At 42.4% G+C, this 20,247-nt stretch overlaps 1 protein-coding gene across 37 annotated transcripts in view; it reads left to right on the top strand.

Annotated features, from left to right (window-relative positions):
• NCKAP5 (NCK associated protein 5) overlaps window positions 1-20,247 on the top strand; it is a 440,024-nt gene that overhangs the window by 214,683 nt on the left and 205,094 nt on the right. For 20 of the 37 annotated variants that reach the window (XM_080599367.1, XM_080599392.1, XM_080599390.1 and 17 more), the window contains one exon: window positions 11,807-11,870. The exons of 12 other annotated variants lie outside the window; for them this stretch is intronic. In XM_080599367.1, the coding sequence (XP_080455493.1) occupies window positions 11,807-11,870 (64 nt within the window). Of the gene's footprint in view, window positions 1-5,265; window positions 8,402-11,806; window positions 11,871-11,924; window positions 15,220-15,239; window positions 20,003-20,247 lie in introns of those variants that run through there. 5 more of the 37 variants (XM_080599376.1, XM_080599380.1, XM_080599377.1 and 2 more) reach the window with 5 other exon arrangements.

The raw sequence follows: 20,247 nt of genomic DNA, 5'->3' as shown, positions 1-20,247 counted from the left end.
TCTACTGAGAGTGCGAAGCTTGAGTTTGAGATTCCAGTTAATCATCTAATTTGTCAAAACACACAATCAGCCAGAGGCCACTGGCTTTGACTTTATCTAGTTGTCTTTTATAGGCGGAGTGATAGAAGAAACAATTATATCATTAGCATGGAACTGATTTTATTGCTGTAAGGCTGCATAAATATGAGTTCATGGATTGGGTTACTGAAGGATGCTTCAGAGTCGTTTTCAGCATGCCATTTTTTTTTCTGGCATAATGAGACATGGTTTAGACCACATAATTTTGTTTAAGGCATGGCAAAGCACGTTCCCGAAGTGGGAGAGTACTGGGGAAAGTCCAACAGTTTATAATTTTTCCAAGAAAATTGTTATGGTATCACTTTTTTCTTTAAATAAACAAGGAATTTTCTGTTAACTTCCTTCCCTGCTTCTCTCCTCTTAACAAAACTAGTAGGTACGCTGAAGTTTACAGGGACTCATGTTTCTGAAATCTAAAATCTAAGTGGTGGTTATTGTCTATCAGTAAATCCAAACCATTTTTATGTCGACATTTGAGAACGTGTGTAGGGAAGAATGCATTTCTTTTATCTGTCTCTTGCTGGGAGCCCAAGCAGAAGGCCCCTGCGGGGCTTGCATTGATGCTCGGCATCTGCCAGGAGCGGGCAGCTCTTGCTGCTGGCTGTTTGCAGGTGGCTCGAGAGCCAACTGTTGCACGCCACTGAGCGACCTGTTGCTCTGTAAGTACACATCATCCGCTTTACCTTGTACTGCAGGCACATCTTTTGTACAAAGATGACCTTGGCAGACTTTATCTAATGTGTCCTTTAACTATAAAATAGGCTTTTTCCTTCCAGAATTATGAAAAATGGATGGTCATCTGAAATTATTTTCATAATTGGTTTATTTTTCACTGCTGCAATGAAAGCTAATGTGATTGAATAGGTGTACAAGAGCTTTTAATAAGAGATCAAGGATATACACATGTAAAACGGAGTAGCTGATTTCATAGCAGTGCTGCAAGTATTACAGGTATTGCTCATCTTTCAGCATATATGCTCAGTATCGATCAATTATTAAGTTCTGTGCTGCAAACCATATTTCTGTCCTTTTAGTAGCCTTTTCAGTTCCTTCTATTGGACCTTTCTTCAAAATGCATTTAAGAAAGCATTACCTGTCTTGTAAGGTCAGTTTAGTTTTACTGCTCTGACTTTGAGACTTTTTCTTGTTGGGCACCCACAGACTTGTGTGAGGTTTCTGTGCACGGTATCCCAGAATGGAAATTTGGAGGCACAAATACAGGAAATATGTGGCTTACACATGTATGTTTTCCCTCATACAGAAAACATCAATATGTACCTGGTGGTTTGCTGTATATTTTGACCCATTCTGATTGTTTCCTGGGTATAAAGCACTCGGCAGTACTGCTCTGCAATCAAAGTGCCTGGTGCTGGGTGTTGATGCACGCAGTTAATACCCGTGGGGGTTGGCGGTGCTACTGTCCCGCTGCACCCACGGATGCATGCAGCATCTCACTGTTCAGTTTGTTTGCTTTCCTGTAAAGCGATGTGAGAAGAAATTCTCTCAGCTTACTTGGTAGAGGAAAGCGAAGATGGGATGCGGGACAAAACTGCTGCAGGGACCTGATCCAAGTGTGAGCTGCCTCTGGCCTCGAAACGGAGCCGGTCCCCAGCCTGCATGACTGAGCATTATTCATGAAGCCTTAATAAAAGGATACTGGTAGTCTTGAGGGTGCTAAAGGGAATGACAAGAAGCAACAAGAGCAGTTTAAAGAGTAAAGAAGGGGAATCTTTCTGAACAATTTTGATTCTCTTTGAGCAGAGGGTCATTGTAGATTTGCTAGCTTGTGGCAGAATACTTGAAAGCATTGAACTACTACATAAATAGAAAAAGTCAAGAGGAAAAAAACAGTGAGTCAAACAGAATGAAATCACTTTTATTTTATTTCTTGTCCACCAAGAAAAAAAAAAAGGATGATTTTTCCAAGGTATATTCCAGTGCTTAATTAGAACAGGACATGAATGACAGCAGGAAGGTTACAGAGCATGCAGTAAGTGACACTCAGAGAGAAAAGACATGGTATTTGTAAGTGCAGTCTGGTAAGCAAAACAGAAGTTCTGATGCTGTGGGCTTTCTGGATGGATTAAAAACATATCACACTGCATAACACCCTAAAGTGATTACAAAGAACACCAGGAATGTGTTATGATGATCTGGGAACAAAGGAGTGGAAAACAGAGGTAAGAGGTCAACCAGTAATGAAGCAAAATCAGATATCCTCTTTGATGTGTAAGTGTAAAACTGAGAAGCTTTGTAGAGAACGAGGAGAAAATCTTTCTAAACGTTGCCACAGCCAACCAGAGAGATGAGTGCATCACTGAGACATAGCAGAAGGGAAGCTAGCTATGAAGACAGCAGTAGGATCTAAGAGCTTGGCTTGTTGTCATATCAGTGTATTTGATTTTTTTGAGCTTTACACCCCTATTTTTCTTCAGTTCTGCATTTGGTCCTTTTTTCTGAAGAAATGTATATACTCCTTGTATTTCATTTCCATAGAAATACAGGAGAAGGCTTAGTGGTTCGTTTATAGGATCTCTGGTTTGCAGGCCCAGTTGTCTACAGCCTTCATCACTCTTTAGCACATTCAATTAAATTAAGTTTCAGAAGCTGGTAGTTCACTAACAGCATGTGGAAGGAGCAATTTGTATGAATGTTAATCGTGGAATTTAAGAGCAATTAGGATTAGGGCTAAGGAAAGATCTGATACTTGTGAAAGGCATACATGGAAGGAACAGACACTAGAAGCAATGGCAGTCTGCTGCTCTTTGCTGCTGCTAGTTTACATCTGAGTAATACTGGTTATGAAGAAATGTTTCCCCTGTTTTCAGCATTATGTGAAACAAGGGTTCTGGCTTCATCCTGCGAGGGGACCATCATATAAATATCAGTTAGCACCCTCGCAGAGAGCCTCGGGGAATGAGATGGAAGGAGTGAGAATTCTTTCATGCTTTGATGCATTGGTTGGGAAAGTAAAAGCACTGTTGAGCACGATGCATTTTATGTTAATAAACAAAGATCATTAGCTGAAGACAGAAGTGCTGCCAATCCTGAATCTTTCATGAGCAATAAATTCTCATTAAAAATCCTTTAGGGAAATGCATATCCTTTCAGAAGAATTTCCACAGCACATCAAGTCCATGTGACAAATCTCCGGAGGAAAAAACGTATACGAACAACCCATGATTGGGGGATTTGTTAGCTTAACTTTCAAGTCGTTTGCAGAAATAAAGTATTTCTTGATTGTTTATGCCTTTATTTTTCCTTTTTCAAGGTCTGCTTGGGAGCAGGCTTATTTTTGAAAAAGAGAAAGAAATACTTTTCTTTCACTGGGAATGGCTGAACTGGGTCAGGTCTCACAGCCTGTCTGAGTAACAGTCCGGAGAGTTCCTCGTGTGTTGGGAGACAGCTTCTGACTTCCAAATGTTTAATTTTTGAAACAATTAACACCAGTAAAAAGTGTAAAAAGAAGGAATATAGATAGATAGTTCCATATGCTCTAAGGATCTAGTACTTCAAGCCATACCGAGTCCCCCACCCAGAAACACAAGAGCTGAGAATCCGTCTTGTCTAGAGAACAGCTTCGTCCAACTTAAAAGCAGTCAACAACATGGGAAGTAAAAAGTTACGTGCTCACAGGATGAAACACGCCACGAGGAGCAGTTAAGCTGGGGAGAAGCAGCTCCAGGTTTCTTGCTGGTGTGTTCGGTTTTAAATCTAGAGCAGTGTGAATGAGATGCTGAGGAGAGGCGAGATGCGAAAAGTACCTTTACAAATGACGGTGCAAGATACAAAGAGGTAAAAGGCAGCAGCTAAGCCAGCACTCAGCTCTGGCCCAGTGCCTCTTTCATTGCCCTCTCTGCCTGCCTGCAGCATAAAGCTGAAACTGGAGACTTTTAGCAGCCTGTCTTATTGTCTCATCCTCCCATTTAAAGAAATGGAGCTGCTGGACCACGAACTGCTGCAGAACGATGAGCTGGGTTAGTGATGCAGAAGGGGTAGCGTAAAACATGCTTTTCACACTGCCCTGTGCTGGATAAGGTTGTAAGAATGATGCAGCGACTCAGAGCATGCTGTCAGAAAGATGATATACACCGTTATTTTCTTTTTATTACGGAAAAGTGCTAACTGCAGCCCTTGTACTGTGAAAGAAGTCTCAGGAAGAATTTTTGTACAATCTTAGAGTGTTTCAGGGCTTTCATTAAACAGATGCTTTCATTTGCATAACAATTTAAACTATCACCTGGAAAGAAGAACAAGCAGTTATTCTCAAAGTGAAGTGTGGGGATCTATATGCAACTGCTTCCAATGTTACACTTTAAAGTTTCTTTGGCTAAATTAATATTCCAAACTGACTTCTATTAGTCCTTTTCATCTCTTTTCCTATCTGCCCGAACACTGAGCTTTTCCATGATAAGTCTTTGAGAGCTTGGCAGCTTGCCTAATCATACAAATTCGCTCTGTATGCTTCTTGGATTGCAACTTATGGGCAGAAATAATACAGCATTAAATGTGAGTATTACTGTTAATGTAACATTAAAATTGATAAATCAATCACTTATGTCAAGAAATTCCAAAGTTGTAGCCACGCTGTTGAATTTTGCTAAATTGCTTTGCTATCTATTGTGTGGCAAGGATTATAGAAGAGAGATGATGAGGTTTATGGTTAACATATCACTTCTTATAAGAAAAAAAATAACCGTGGGACAGATTCTGTGCTCATTTAGTTGTAGTAGTGTGTTTTTGTAGTTTGTGGGATATACCAAATCAGCAGGTTTAAACGGGGAACAAACCTGGGCAGACTCTGGCCCTGCTGAAATCTTCATGTGCTTTTTGACAAGTGTGAGGTTTTCATAATGCTTGGAATATTTTACTTATAATGTGAAAAACTGTATGTTAGAAGTATTTCAGGGTTCAATACTGTAGTGCTGTTTATTTCTTCTTGAAACTTGGGTGTTTGAAGCGTCATACTTGATGGTGCATTAAAGTAACCATGTGTAATTCCCTTGCCTGTTGGCAGTGTACTGGTTTATGTTTGAGCTGCCTTTTAAAAACAAATCTTTAAGTATCTCTCACTACTGTCCCTGGACTTCAGAATTTATTAGGAATTTTTTTCTTTTTTTTTTTTTTTCTGATAAATAAATCGAGTTTTCCCCCCGTTTTCCTCCTCCTTTTGGTCTGGGATTCCAGGTGGAAGGTGTCAGAGGAATACATCTGAAAAAAATGCAGACAAATGCATTCTCTCTTACATGATGGTCACAGGTGAGATGCTCCAGGAGATCTGTGAAATGATCGCTTGGTGTAATGCGTAATCACCCCGCTGGTTTGGCATCGCGCCACCCAGACATCAGTCTCTCATCCTATGAGTAAGTGTGTGTGCGATGAGGAAGGAATCACCTGCTCGCCTTTTCTTAATCCAGAAACTTCATTAATTGTGGCTGCTACTGCCTGTGTGTCCGGGCAGTGACCAGGTGCTGGTGGCTCTGTTGTCATTCTCATTAGCAGCAGGTTACTAATGAGTGTTAGAGACTGCTATTTAAAAAGCTTTTACCCTTTGTTTGAGGGCTTTTCTACAACACCAAAGTTTAAAAAACAGCTCAAAACTTGAGAGGAGACAAAAAAAAAAAAGGCACTTCAAAGTCCATGTGTAGGTGTCCCTGGCTGTCTGATGCTGCTGGCCCAAACGTTTACAGGATTTGAGAGATGGCAGTGCTGTGGGGTCAGCGCTGACAGTGGAAGGAGACTTCCCCCAGCATTAAAAAAATAATAGCTGTTTGAAATGTTGACTGAGATAACAGTGAATAATTAATGCGTGCAGGCTTGCACCCAGGATTCCCCTGTTGAAAGCAATAAACGCCAGAGCAGTAATAAGGATTGTCCGTTTGAGAGAAGATAGTTCTGCTGCAAGCGCATCACTGCCAGCCCCACACGTGAGCTCAGCACCAGCGCTGTGACCGTGCCCGGCTGGCCTCTGCTGCTGGACTGGGAGAGTAATTTGTCACGAAAACCAGCCCATCGTCACCCGACATGGACTGCTGATAACCTTTCCTTACTGCCTAGCAAAGGCGGCCTTTTGGCTCTTACCGCAGCCCTGCCTCCTCCTGGTGCATCTGCTTCTCACGGTGCTCTTCGCTTCTCACTGCTAACCCAGGGGTGTGACTGAGCCCCACGGCACCCCCTGGTCTCCCATGGGATTTTGCTGTATGTGGTCTCTTGGATGCTTCTGGAGGTAGTTAGACGGCCTTTGAACCTGCTGCTCCGGATTTCACATACATTCAGACCTACTGGAAGTCGGTGAGAGCCGCAGGGGGTGGCTGGTCTATATTTTAGATCACACTTGTACACCCTGTGTTCCCCCCAACACACGCTGTCCCATCCCAAAGGAAGTACACTTTAAGTAAGTTGCTGCCTGTTCGGCTTGTCTGGATTTGGCAGTAACATGTCCCGTGGAAGAGAGCTTTAATGTGAATGATGTTTTCTGTATGCTTATCTCTTACTGAGAAATAAATGAGCAATAAATGGGAGGCTGTGCCTTGCTGGTGGCTCATTGCTGGTGGCTCATTGCATCTATTCTGCTTCTCCTTGACAGCATTGCTCTGTCTGTTGTAGTAACCACAGTCTGCAATTATTATAAAAATAATTAAATAAAGCTCGTACTTTGCTCAGAGTTAAATTCTCAATATTTCTTTGCAAGATGACTTTATTGCCAGATCTAGCTAAACTGTTGTGGTGCTAAACAGCTTCAAAAAGAACACAGCGCTGACATTTAGAGCAGGCCAAACACACCCTTTATGCCTGATCTTCAGCAGCAAGGAAGTTTGTGGCATCGCCAAGCACTGAAGGAGGCGCGGCAGCTCTCCGTGCCACCCACAGCTGTCCCATTGTCAGGTCCCACCAGGCAAGGGACTTGAGACCGGACAGCGCCGTGCTGGAGCGGGACTTGGTGGGCTTGGTGCTGGGCTTTCTGGTGCCTTGGGAAACCAGAGTCATGGCTACAACTGGCTGCTTGGGGGAGAAAATCACTGAGAACTAATTCTAGGTGATAAATAGGGAGTCATTTCAGGGTGTAACGGTTAGGGACACTTTGCAAATTCAGCTTATGAGTTTTTCTCGTTTTGCTGACTTTTATATGACGAAATATATTTTTTCCTGTTGTGAGCTAAGTGTTTATTCACTTTCTAAATCTCCATAGTGTAGAGTAGGAAACCCTTGGTAATTTCTCTGCTCCAAAGTTGTCTGCAGAAGTCACCAAAGCACTCACTGGAATATAGCGCGGTCACTGTGGTTGGACACGAGCGCTAAAAATAAAACAAATTGTAAGAGCAACATTTTCAAGCTTGACTTTTTCCGTGGGTCAAGTGATTGTTTTCCATCTTTGCAAATAGTGAAAGCTGTAAGATGAAAGGAGAAGCCAGGGATTATTTTCTGGTGCAGAACTGGCCACTTCTAAGGGAAATTGCTGCTGAGTGGAAGTTTCCAAGAAAGGATGAAACGTGAAGAAAACACTTTCCTGTTCATGAAATAAATCGGAGAATAAAGAAACAATTAAGTTAGTAACTTGGGAACTGCCATACCTATTAAATCTTGTCCTCTTTCACTCCATGGGTAGGAATGTAATAATTGATAAGGCATAAGAAAAGGTGAAAAATCTGCCTGCGTTAATGTTGAAAATACAAGATGATGATACGTGCTGGTGTGTAGTGGCCTTGCTGATGTGTGATTAAAGCACGGATGAACAACATCAGGGTTTGGTGTAACCATCCTCTTCTCAGTGGATCATGGCAATTAAGATTCAGTGAAGCATTAACTTGAGTTTCAGGTGATGTCGCGAGGAAATTCTGTGTTCTTGTAGAGTTTTGAATTTGTTCTTTTTCATTGTTAACACTGTAAAATTATTTTTCTTCATTAAAACTGTAGAATCGTTATCTACCACTGAAAATCTATTCTGAGTCTGTAGGGCTGAGGTCTTGGCAAATAGTTCTAATTCAGCACGTCATAATGGAGCCTTTACTTTATGCCTTTATCAAGAAGCTATTTTAAGAAATACCTTTCCTGTGTGAGATGGAGAAGCAACACCATATATATCTATGAGCTGCTGACTCTGAGGTTTCAAAATACGAATGAAAGTCTTACTCTAACATTTGGGAAGTTGAACTTTGCTGCTAGAGGTTTCTGTTTGTCTCAGCAATGTAAAACACACACAAAGAAGAACTGAAAGAACAAGGCAGTCTTTCCTGCATCCAGTACCGCTTTTATCGCCTTGTTGGATCTGAGGATATCGGTTACCAGATGAGGAACTGGATCAGCATTCGGTCAGATTTACGTGGTAGGTGGGGGTCTGCGATTGCATCTTCTTGTCTTTCTTTATCCCTGTGGACCTTCGAGAAGTTCAAAGGACGCAGTTCTGCAGTAAAAACCTGAGCTGGGCCGGGTGGCTGCCAGTGGTGGTAGGAGACAGCGCTTTTGTCTGGTGGCTGATGGAGTCTCGCTGGTGGGGAAGAGAGGAGGAGAAACGTCGGTTTGAGGAGAGTTTAGCATGTGCAGGATTATTTAAAACGCTCATGTTTTTCTTGGACTAAATGGGCTTTCCTCAAACTGTTGTTTTTTAGAACAAGCTACTGCAAAATCTAGTTGGGATACTGAGACTTGAAATGTATCTTTCTTACATCCACACACTGAACACTTGCGTGCTTGCTTCCATCTGGAAAGGATATAATTGCATCCTTGTTTGGCTCCTTTAATTATCTCTTTGCAAAGGCCTTGGCTGGGAGTTTTGCCACTTACAATGCAAGTATTCAAATTTAAGAACATAAACTGTGCTTTCAAAGAACATTTTTGTAAACCTTTTATCATTTGGTAGTTTATCCAAAGCAAACATGAGAAGTTCTCAATGAACATGTTTTAGATTTTTTAAATCCTCAGAAGGACTCTGTTTTCTTGTAGGTTGGCTATAGTTGCTAATTAACTTTGTTAATTAATCATGCTATAGGGATGAAACATGCTTGATTAAAAATAAATAAAGCCATATAGCCACAAAGCAACACTACAGATTTTTTTCCTATTTAGAAGCAAAGATTAAGAAAACAAGATTAACGTTGAAGCTGCATGTCAAACGTTCTTTGCATCCGAAAGGCTAAAGTAGCCGAAAGCTTATTATTTTTGCAGCTCAGTCATAGTAAAAGTGCTTGTCCAATTGTAACACTGGTTAAAAAAAAAAAAAGAAATGAAAACTCTCACTGTGCTGAGGACGAACTGGGTGATTTGGTCGTGCTTGCACACAAAGGTCTCGCTTCTCCCTTGTCTCGTAGCTTACACAAAAACTTCCAGTGCTGCAAATTGGTGCTAAACGCTGTTGGCTCACGGCAGGATTTCGACCACATTTCTCACCCGTGGTACTGGTGTGTATTTACACGGAGGTAATGGGAAGCGGCTCACTGTGGGCAGTGTCCCAAATGAAACTGGATGGACTTACCCAAGGGATTACCGTGGTCTGGGGCACACGGTGTGTCCTGCATAGATGAGGACAACCATCTGCTTCGGGCTGGTGGCCCATGCCCAGCTCCTTCACCCGGAGGAAGGGAGAAAGCGCACTGGGACCCCTCTGAACAGGGAGCATGGAGCTCGCCTGTCTCTGTTTGCTTATTTTTAGATGCTGCTGCAACAGATTGCTCTTCTGCATCCCCTGTTGCAGGTTATCCTGTACATGATAATCTGGTTTATTTGTTGCTTTCTGCTGTTGAAAGGTCGTTCCCAATAGCAGGGGTGTTGTAGGCGCAGTATGGGAACGCCTGGCTCTGCTCTCCTTTGCTGGGAAAATTGTAAGAAGCCCTCTCTGACTCTGACCCTGTAAGAATGGTGAAAATTGGATCTCATTAAGAGCAGCTCTCTTTGCTGATGGAGCTTGAATAGAATTTAGCTTTATAAAAGCTACAGAATTCCAGAAATGTGTAAATAAATCTCTGTTAGAGGTAAAAAACAGAGAGGGAAAAGCAGTTGTCCTCATTCAGGAGGAATAACTAAACGTATGCAGATTGGAAGTACATGGAAGACTGGTTTGCGGGTTTTTTGTTTGTTTGTTTCCCTACATCTTTTCTCATAAAATATCTTCAGGCATTTGTTTTGCAATTAAAAAGTCAACTCCCCCTCAAAGGGTATACTAGCTTTTTCCACTAAAACACATTAGGGCACTGAACCAGCGCAAAAAGGCAGCTGGCTATTTCTAGCAGATGAACTACATTCTTAAAATAGGTTTAACCAATTTTGTAATTTGTGATACTATGTGATAGTGTGACACTGACCAAGCAGGGAAGAGGGACGGTTACATGTTTTAGAAGCAGTTTGTAGGATACTTGCGTTAAGGCTATGTGTGTTATATTAGTGGCACTCTTCCACTTTCAGTCATTTTTCACATGTTCAAAAAAGCATCTAAATATCATTCTGCACTAACATAAATGCAGCTTCCACAGGGTGGTGGCTGCGTTGTGTTTAGGTTTTGCCAATACTCAGTTTTTTCAGCATTGTATACGTTTACAGATCACAATATTACCCATGCCTACTATTACTCTGACCATTTGGGACCTCCTGAACAAGGAGGGATTTTGTTCCTGATGGGTCTCCCACGCCATGGGGCAGAGCCGGGTGCTCCCAGCCCGGCACCCTGCTGGTAGTACATTTTCCATTTAAATGGAAAATTTCTATCTTGGTAATGGTTATGTTCCATTTTACAAATCATTTTGCCAGAAGTTTTCAAAGCTGGTCTTCGTAAAGAATTTATTCATCTGCAAATTTTATGTTTCGTTGTGTTCTGATAAATTTTTCACATGCTAGTAAATTCCTCTGACATTTCTGCAGGGTGCTTTTCTTTCAAAAATAGGTGTTCTTTAAAAATAGCCTGCTTGGAAAAGTGTCTTTGTTTTTCTTAAATCCATTTTAAATTGTGAGAGGTTGCTTAAGTCCCAGCTGTTCCATAAGGTATTTTCTGTTTTGCTGAGCTTCCGAAGTAAATTCCTCTCCTCCTTTCCCCCCCTGCAGCGGCAGGTTCTGCCCCGCTTTGCAGTGTCTGGGTTTTGTAGTTCACATACTTGGTACGTGCTGCATTCTCCCAGTCCATACTCTGTGAAAATCTCTCCCTTTCTACATATACTAAAAACGTAATTCCATTCCTTTCTTACAACTTTTCAGAAGAAATTGTGTTGTGATTGCCAAATTCTTAATTAAGCAAGTTAGTTGCTATATGAGTCAAGAGGAAGATTTGGGTAAGGGCCTTATACCAAAAAAATATTAGTAAAAAGAATAAAATTGCAAAATATGTACAGTATGTTTAGGAATTGAACTTTTTTTTTTATAATTTTATGCATACATTTACGGATAATTTATCAGTCTTCTATCTTGTGGTAATGTAGTGCAGAAAAGGCTGATGTGCAAGGCTGCAGGAAAACAAATCACACGGCCTGATTTGCATGGTCTGCTTCCGCACCAGCGGCGTGATGAGCTGTTTTGGTGTTTGAACGGAGCAAATGATGATGAGATTCTGTTGATTTATTGTTGGTTCTGTCAGACTGCCACAAAATGAAACAATAACACAGCCGTTAAATACCTCAAAGAAATATGGCAGAGCTCTGCCAGGAGGGTTACCCAAGCGAGGTGCAGGAACGCCACCGTAACGTGGATGTGGTGTGTCCTCTCCGCCAGTGACAAATGAAATGCTATTCACACGCTTTTCTTTCCGTAGGGAGAAGCTGTCTGTGGCTCGGCTGCAGCGAGAAGTTGCACAAAGTAAGAGTGAAGGAACCATGGTAAGCTGCGGCAACCGTCTGCTTTGCGATTCTTACTTTACTGCTTCTGTCCAGGCCTTAGGTCCATTTCGTCTTGCTGAAGATGAACACCCGAGTATTAAGGCAGTCATGGCTGTATCGATGGGTGCCAACCATGCATTCGTACCTCTGAGGAAACTCAAAGCTCTATCTTGGCTTCTGGGGAAAGCTGCGGTAGCGAAAAGCTGTTCCTATTTCCCTGCTGATGGTGCTTACTGGATTGGGAAGCAAGGCAAGCAAGACCATGAGCACAGAAGGGCAATTTCAGATCAAAATGCCATAGATTTAGTTGCCTGTTAAATCTTGGCCAACTGCAGAAAAATGGAAGAATGCAAACATGGAAACTAAAAAAAAAAAAAAAAAGTCAATCCAATCAATTTGTAAATCATGTAATGCTCTTTATATCTTCATTTTTCACACAGCAGTTTGAGATTAGGCTTGTGAGCAAAAATTGAAGTGACTGATTTTTGGTTAACCAGAGCTCTCGATTAATAGAGTGCCTTATCTCTTCAAAACAATTTTCTTTTGGAGCCAACATGTACAGAATGTGCTTAATTACTTAATATCTGAGGAACTCTTCCCATCTGTTAAGAAGCTTGTTTGTCCCTGTCTTTGGGTAAGATGTCATAGGCTTCCATGGGATAATAAAGCAGACAAATTCAAAACCCAAACGAGCTCCCTCAGACGTACTCTGGAAGCTGCTGTTGATCTGAGTGAATCTCATAGTTGGCTGTGAAATAATTTGGGGGCAAAGCTTGTTTAACCTGGTGGAGAGAAGCTGTAGAGGGTCTGCATACTCAGTTAGCTGTGTGATTCAAGGTCCTTAAAATCCCAGCTGCCTCCAGTGAGTGCATTTTATAAATCATTATTAGTGATCAATGCAATGCAACAAGATTTGGAGGGATGTGGGTGACAGGTAGGAGAAACCTGCCATGAACCATATGACGATAGCCACGTGCAGCTCCAGAACAGAGCCAGGGTGGCTGACAGGGGACTCTGCAGGGACAGGAGCCTTGGCAATCCCCACGGCTTGTAGTGAGGGGAAGGAGGGCAGGGGGATTTGCACCGAGCCCCTGCTGTGTGCCAGGCATGGTACAAGCACTGCCCCAAGACAGCCCCCTTTGGTCTGCACTGTGGCTGATTTGGCCACCAGAAAGTTTTGAGAGTTAAGCAGTCAGGCAGATTGGGCACTTGGTTATGGTGTGTGTGTTGGGGCAGAAGTTCTCTAGGAACTGAGAAGCAAACTTCTGTCACGTTGAGCCATAATCCAGCAGTCTATAACCACGATACGACTCCTGCTGACTTCAGACGGGATTTTGCCTCAGGAAGGATGGCAAAGATCAGGCATGGGGTTTAGAATTGCATTTTAGTTTCCAGCATAAACAATTTTCAAAATCTGAAAAGAGCTGTTTACTGTATTTGAAGTGTTTCCTTTAATTTTTTTAAACTATCTTTCCCTTGGAGGCATAGAACTAATATAATATATTGCATGTAAAATACACTTAGCGGGATAATTCAGGACTTCATGAAATAAGCAACAGTGATTAACCTTCTAGACCTGGTAATGCTTTTGGTATATGTGATTCCAGAGACCCCCTATTTTCAGTAGAAAACCTATAATTTGTAGGTTGTCACTGTCCTGAAGTAATTTATGGTGGAAGAACAGTTGTCATAACAAGTGAACAGCTGCAAGACCTCACTGCCTGACAAATGACACTCAGATTCAAAGACCGTTACAATTCCTTTTATTTACTGTTCAATAACTTTTGCTTATATACTTTTTGGACTCAAGGAACTGCACAGAATAACGGGAATCGAGCTTCCTCTGTCCCAGCAGCTCTCAGCAGCTTAGAGACGATAACATGCCTTTGGGAGAGGGCAGCATGGGGCTGCAGCAGGGCCCCGGAAGAGCCCCAGGCGTGGGCTTCTGGCCTTGGTGTTGCACCCACCTGGTGGTTTCACCTCCTAGGGTTCAGGCACTCCGGGTGCCTTTTACTGCGGGCTTGTGAGATTCCTCACATGGCACTGCTAAGCAGAGTGTGATTTTGGATAATTGGTTGCGAGGCTGAGTGCTGTAACCCATTACGAGCTGACAGGTAGCTCCCCAGGGGTGCAGTCTCTCCCCAAGGTAAATATCAGACTGTTTTCCTGCTCTTCCCGAGGGGTCATTTCCACAATTATCCTGCAACTACTGCCGAGGCAGAGCGCGCCTGTAGAGACAATTGCTTTGAAGCAGCTGATGTATGGAAACTTGCTGGTGTCTCAGAGCTCAGAACCGGTAATTTTAATATGAAACACAGCAGTCATTAATTAACATTAATGAACTCAGCTGTGAGCAGTGCGGAAGCAGTATGGGTCCAGGAGATGGAGTATCTGAATGCAGGCGAGGCTGTGGGCCAAGTAACTCAGGTAGGCTGTATTCCTGGGCCACGGAGCACGGAGCCTGCGCCACAGGGTGGTCTCAGGGCACGTTCTCAGGTAAGATGCACAGAGAAATTTTGGAGGGGGATTTTGGGCAGAGCAAGCCTTTGGCTTTGGCCTTTCAGTGAGCTAACGCCTTCATTTGGGAAGGGCAGGGGTGACGGCAGTTGCCGCCATTAGCACCGTGCTGTCTCGCATGGAGCATTATTCGTACACGGTGTGGGGTAGGTGGAAAGCAGCCTGCAGGAAGAGCCGTGCTGCCTCTCCTGCCTCTGCAAACCGCACGAAACATCACCAAGCCTTCTGCAGGGGGCACCTCGTTTAGTACCGTGCTGGTGCTCCTTCCTTACTTCAAAAAAAAAAAAAAAAAAAAATTATTTGGGTTTTGTGGTACAGAAGGGTCATGAGGGTAAGAAGCAGTGGCATTACACCAACCCACGGCCACTTCTAGGGCGAGCAGAGTCAGAGGGCCAGAGGCGCTTGTCCCTGGCACCGCGTGGCTGCAGGACAGCGCACGGTGCCGGCGGGTTCGGCCTGTCCTGCCTGCTTTCCGTTTGGCGCCTGTTTGATCGCAGTGTGAGAAGGTTGTGCGTAGACTTCACTGTTGCCTTCCCTGCAGGAATCATGTGGAGAATATGCTATTTATGACTTGCTTCCCTGCGCGGGGGGCCGTCAGTTAGTATCTGCGGTACTCGCAGCCAGCTGCTGCGTTTCGCGTGCGGTCCCTGGAAGCCGAGGCAGGGGAGGCTTGTGCTCGCCCTCACCCACCAGCACCGGAACCGCTGCGGCGAGGCCTGCTCGGACACAGAAACAACAACAAACAGTCAACACTAAGCACGTGCTGTGGAACCTAGTTAAGCTGTGATATCTTTGCTCAAGAATGGATTTGCACATCTGTGTAAATAACACGGTGAGTGATGACGGAATGTGGTTTTTATGAGGAGACCTTTTATAAAGCTAAGGCTAAAAGATCAGGCATGCTGTACTGTGTGTGATACCAGTGTGTCTGCTCCACAACAGTCCCTGTAGAAATGTATTTTTTCATATGTCCCAGAGTTGTATTTTTCATGACTGGATTATTGGAAGTAGATATGTACCAGAAGATACTCTAAAGAAGAGAATAAATGAAAGTCTTGCATTTCAAGACTAGCGTTCATCACCAAAAATATATGAGTTGACTCTGAGATCCCCTTTTTTCCGTATGGTTGTGTGGAAATCTGATACCTCATACATAAGATTGCATGAACGTGTATTTATAAATTGTTTGAATGAGGAGAACCAAATAAATTTAGACTGTGAATACCTGACATTTGCTCAAGTTTCTCATCAGTAAATATTAATGATTAGTCATTACCAGAAGGCACATCTGCTCTGCTGCCAGTCAAGCTACTAGAAGCACTAGCAGCAGTGAGCCTAGCTGTGGTGTGGCTCTTTTGCTTGTGGCCTTCAGTTCTTTAATGTGCATTTTAGAAATTTTCTTAGTCATGTTAATTCTGACTCATCAAAGATATTTTACCTTTCTGTAAAGGAAAAGAATACGATCACTTCATGTGTGTGCAGTGTGTATGAATATGATGGAGACTGTGCACGTGTCTCCATTATTAAAATTAACAGCTTTCAAAATAGATGAATCGTTTATTTCAAAAGATCATAAAAACTAGAAACTGTTTTAGTCGGTCCTCTTTTTTTTTTTTTTGACTCATTAAATCCAAATGTTTTTTACCAAACTTTAAGTGCCCAACTTTGGGGACTTTGGACCTTTAGGACACAGAACAATACCAGGAAAAGCGTTCATTCTTGTGACATTTTATTAACAGTGAACAATGCCGGGTTAGGAAAAATACAAGAAAAACTATTCCATAGTTACATAGAAGAGTCCTTGTGATAGATTAAGTGTTGTGTTAGCAGACGTCTAGATTAAATACCTCGAGTGAACCAGACATACACAGAATTACATCATGTTTTAATAACTTCAATTAATAATTACCTAGAAAAAGTTCAATATTTTATTTATTCGATCCTTTTATATGCGTACATGTTACAGGGTTGCTTCATTAGTTTGTACTTCTGCATCCAAGTACTTTAAATCTACTCTATTTTCCATTAGTTCAGTGGCCTGTAACCTACACAAAAGAAATTGTGCCACTTTGGCAATTTAGCTGTGAAGGTTAAAGTGGGATGATGGTGCCTTTTATGTGTACATGGCTTTCACTTAGGGTGGGCCCTAGGCTCTGATTTACCATGTGTCCCGCTGCGTATTTAAGTGATGCAAAGTGATTATCATGGGCTCTTCCCGGTGTCTGTCTATTCCACACCTGCACCCTTTTGTTAAAAACCACCATGTTAACTGAATGTGAGGTCCCCACTGAATAGGTTTCCACCCTCTGGTAATCCTTCTGCATTAGATTGATTTATGAATGTATCAGATTCTTTGTTAGCATGTAAACCACTAATTAATTTAAAGCTCTCTGTGGAAAAATTAAAGCCCTGGTTAAGGCTTTCAACAGGCTCAGATGGTGCTAATAATGGAAAAACAAGTTATATTAATGAGTTCTGATGCGATCAGCACAATTCTTGCTTTACAAACAGTTTTTGCTATAAAATACTAGAGACTGCAAGTTTTAAAGAGTGGAAGGAGTAAAAGGGAAAGGCAGGAAAAGTCTTCCTGCAGTAAGATACCCCATTATTACTAGGAACGGAGTCACTTTTGCTTGTTACAACTTTTTTAAATGTAATTTTTTAGATATACATAACAGCCTCTTACAAAACCGCTGGGATTGAAATGCAAACCAGTCTTTTTCCCAGATTGAAGCTGAACTTCTAATGTAATCAGCTGTGATAAGATCTCTCTCTTGCTCCCTCTTCTCATCATGGGCTGCTGAACTGGAGCATTCACATGGAGACGGATGTGCTAGAGTGCAGAAAAGGTCTTGATTGAAATCTTATTAAAATCAGTAGAGACTCTGACCGTATTCTCTACTTTTACGAGCTCCAGGTTGTTTTGTATGAAATTTCAGTTGTTTCCTCTTTCACTTTAACGTAGGTATAAGGTTTTGGTGAGAAGAAAGAGGAGATCAGAGCCCTGCCTGACGATGCTTTGTTGAGCTGAAGTGAAATGAAGTCGGAAATAGAAAGTTAAATCTCCGTCTTTTTTTTGCAGGAAGATGGAAATGCGCATTTATAGAGGCAGGCCATGATTATAGGAAGTTGCGCTTTTTCTGCACCTGTTTCCCCTCCAAAAAGCTGCGTGTACCTCTCCTTGCTCCCAGCGCAGTCCAGGCACCCTGTCTTGTGCCACATTCCAGCTGTGTGCTCAGTGCCGAAGCTGATGCTCACACTGTCCTGCTAATCATCAAGCAGGGAGCCCTCTTAAAAGGAGCGCAGTCAGCATTTTCAGAAGCTCAGCCCCTCACATCTGCACCAGGCACCTTGCCCTTACGCCCGAGAGGGAATCGTGAGGTTGTGCGTGAGCTCCAGCCTGACGGATGGCAGCGCGATGCGATGCGGTGCCGCGGCCGGGGGGCACTCGCTGTCATCGGCGTCATGGGTCTGCACCGTGGCCAGGGGCAGCCGGGAGAGCTGCAGAAGCACCCGGGTCATGCAAAAATAGATGATATTTAGTAATAAATGAAGTGTTAAAGATGAGGTACAAAAGGCTAAATTATCTTTCCCAACTTCTGGGTCCTTACATCTATGAAATCATCTATCTGTGCTCTAATTAGAAAGTAGCAGAGAGGGAGAGAGGCAAAGCTGCTGTTGTAGAATGTCTCTTTGAATATTCAACATCCTGAGCCAGAAAGGAGCAGTCTGACCCTCGTGCCTTCTCCGTGAAGCTGTGTATTTATACAACCAGCCATGCTGTCTAGCTCGTTTTTCTTAGAAACTTTGTCATACGGCCGTCAGAGAAACTAGGTGGCATTAGTAGTAGTTAACATCAATAATGGCTATTGAAATTCTCTGCAAACCTGCTTTAATGCTCCTGGACCTCATTAATTGTCCAGACCTCATTAGGCCAAATGTCCTCATCCACAACTTGGCAGTTTCATCTTTAGTTGTTTTAGAATTTGTAATCCAGGAAAGTATTTTAGTTCTTTTTAGATCCTTACACATCCTAAGTGTGTCTGTGCATGTATGTATGTGTGTGTATATATATATATGTGTGTGTGTGTGTGTGTTTGGTTTGGTTTGGTTTCTTCAAATTTGCAAGCACATAGACATTTTCTTTTTTTTTATTTTATTTAATGGACTTTATGAATCTAAGGATTCTTCGTGAGTTAAGGTAGTTAGACCTTTCAAGAGTTATTTTTAAGCTAAAAATAAATAAATTGCTCACTCTTCTGAAATTGAAGTATTAAAAGCCTGATTATGTCTGCTTAGAATAATTCTGCCTTTCAGGCCTATGTCAGTTCCTGGTTAATTAATTTCAGAGCCTGGTTTGGTCACCAAATTGAACAACAAATTTTAAGGAACATATTCGTTAAAACCAATTTACTTTCAGTCTTGCCGTTTAAAATGTAATAGAAATCGTGTGAGCATATACAGTGATAAAAAGATGCTGGACAATTCCCCCTGCCCCAGTTAGTGGCCTTTCTGAATCTGGCTTTCAACCAGGAGAGGGAGCTACGTTCACTTAAAATAACACCTATGTCCAAAGCCCTGTTAAAAAACAAACCATCTGTTCAAGCGCAGAATATGTGACTTACTGTAAAAGCAGAATACAAACTCAGTCGGTTTTGGTTCACTGGAATTTATGGGTTTTTGTTTGTTTTGTTTCTGAGTTGGAAAATATTAGGTATGGTATTTGAAAATAAGCTGAGCTTTGTGGGGACTCTTGGTATTTGGCACTGTAGAGGCAGCGATACGCTGTCCTCAGTTTTGGTATTCTCTTGCTGCGCTTGCCTGGGATGCTGCTGTAGGTGCCAGCACTGAGGAAGACCACTGTTAAATCCAAAGGACCAGAAATAAATTTTGCCTCTCCTGCTGGGATCTACCAAAAGTGGTGTCTCTCTCCAACAAGTCTCTGGAAGTATTTAGTCAACATAAAAAAGAGAGAAATAGCATTATATAAGAATCATTGAACAGAGAAAATATACATATACAAAATGCATTTATATAAGGTCTGAAAGAGGCAATCTGTAGAAAGTATGTCATAAACTAAATTGCCCTCAAGTGGAAATTGCCACTTATACATTAGATAACAAAGGCAGGGGATGTTGAAGGCAGCACTGAAAAAGCACGTGCAGGCTCATAGTATCTGTGGATATATTTGCCATCAGAGCGGCAGTTGGCTTCAACGTGAAGCAAATCCCACTTTATGACTCGAAACAGCTGTACCCCGCTCTAGGCAATACCTCACTGCCTAACAGGAGTGATGCGCACATGCACTAATAACAGTGAATTGTAGCCATTTTCATATCAAAGGTTAAGCTCCGCAATCCTGAACTCCTCCAGGCAATGGCATGAGTTGACTCCGGGAAGCTGCACACTCACTGGATTAATATTCTTGCAAGGATGACCTGAATAGAGCCGTCGTTCTGCAGCCCGAACAGGCAGAGCGTTTACGGTCAGCTTTTCTCTAATGCCGGAAAGCAATCTCGGCTAGCGCTGAATTAGTCGCAGCGTCTGAGGGTCTGAAGAGGAAGGGTGAATGGATAAAGTGGGCCAACAGTTGGAATTTCCTGCAAACTGGGAAGGTAAATTTATACAGATTAATGGGAGCAAAACCCCTGTGATATACTTGGTGTTGTTTTTTCTTGTTTGTTTGTTTTAAATAAACCTCTTTGTTAGTATTTTTAGGATTTGTTCTCAAGTCTTGTAGGCCCTCTTGTAAGACCAAAGAAAAACTGTTGTCGTACTGGTTTCAGTCCATTGATGCAGCTCTGGTCACAATATCCCTCCGAAAAATTGCAACTTTTTCCTGTTACAGCATCTGTATCAA

The sequence above is a fragment of the Anser brachyrhynchus genome (assembly GCF_964034855.1).
Source record: "Anser brachyrhynchus genome assembly, chromosome: 7".
NCBI lineage: Eukaryota > Metazoa > Chordata > Aves > Anseriformes > Anatidae > Anser > Anser brachyrhynchus.
Note: the sequence above shows the minus strand (reverse complement) of the source record. Positions and strands in the feature narration are given on the sequence as shown.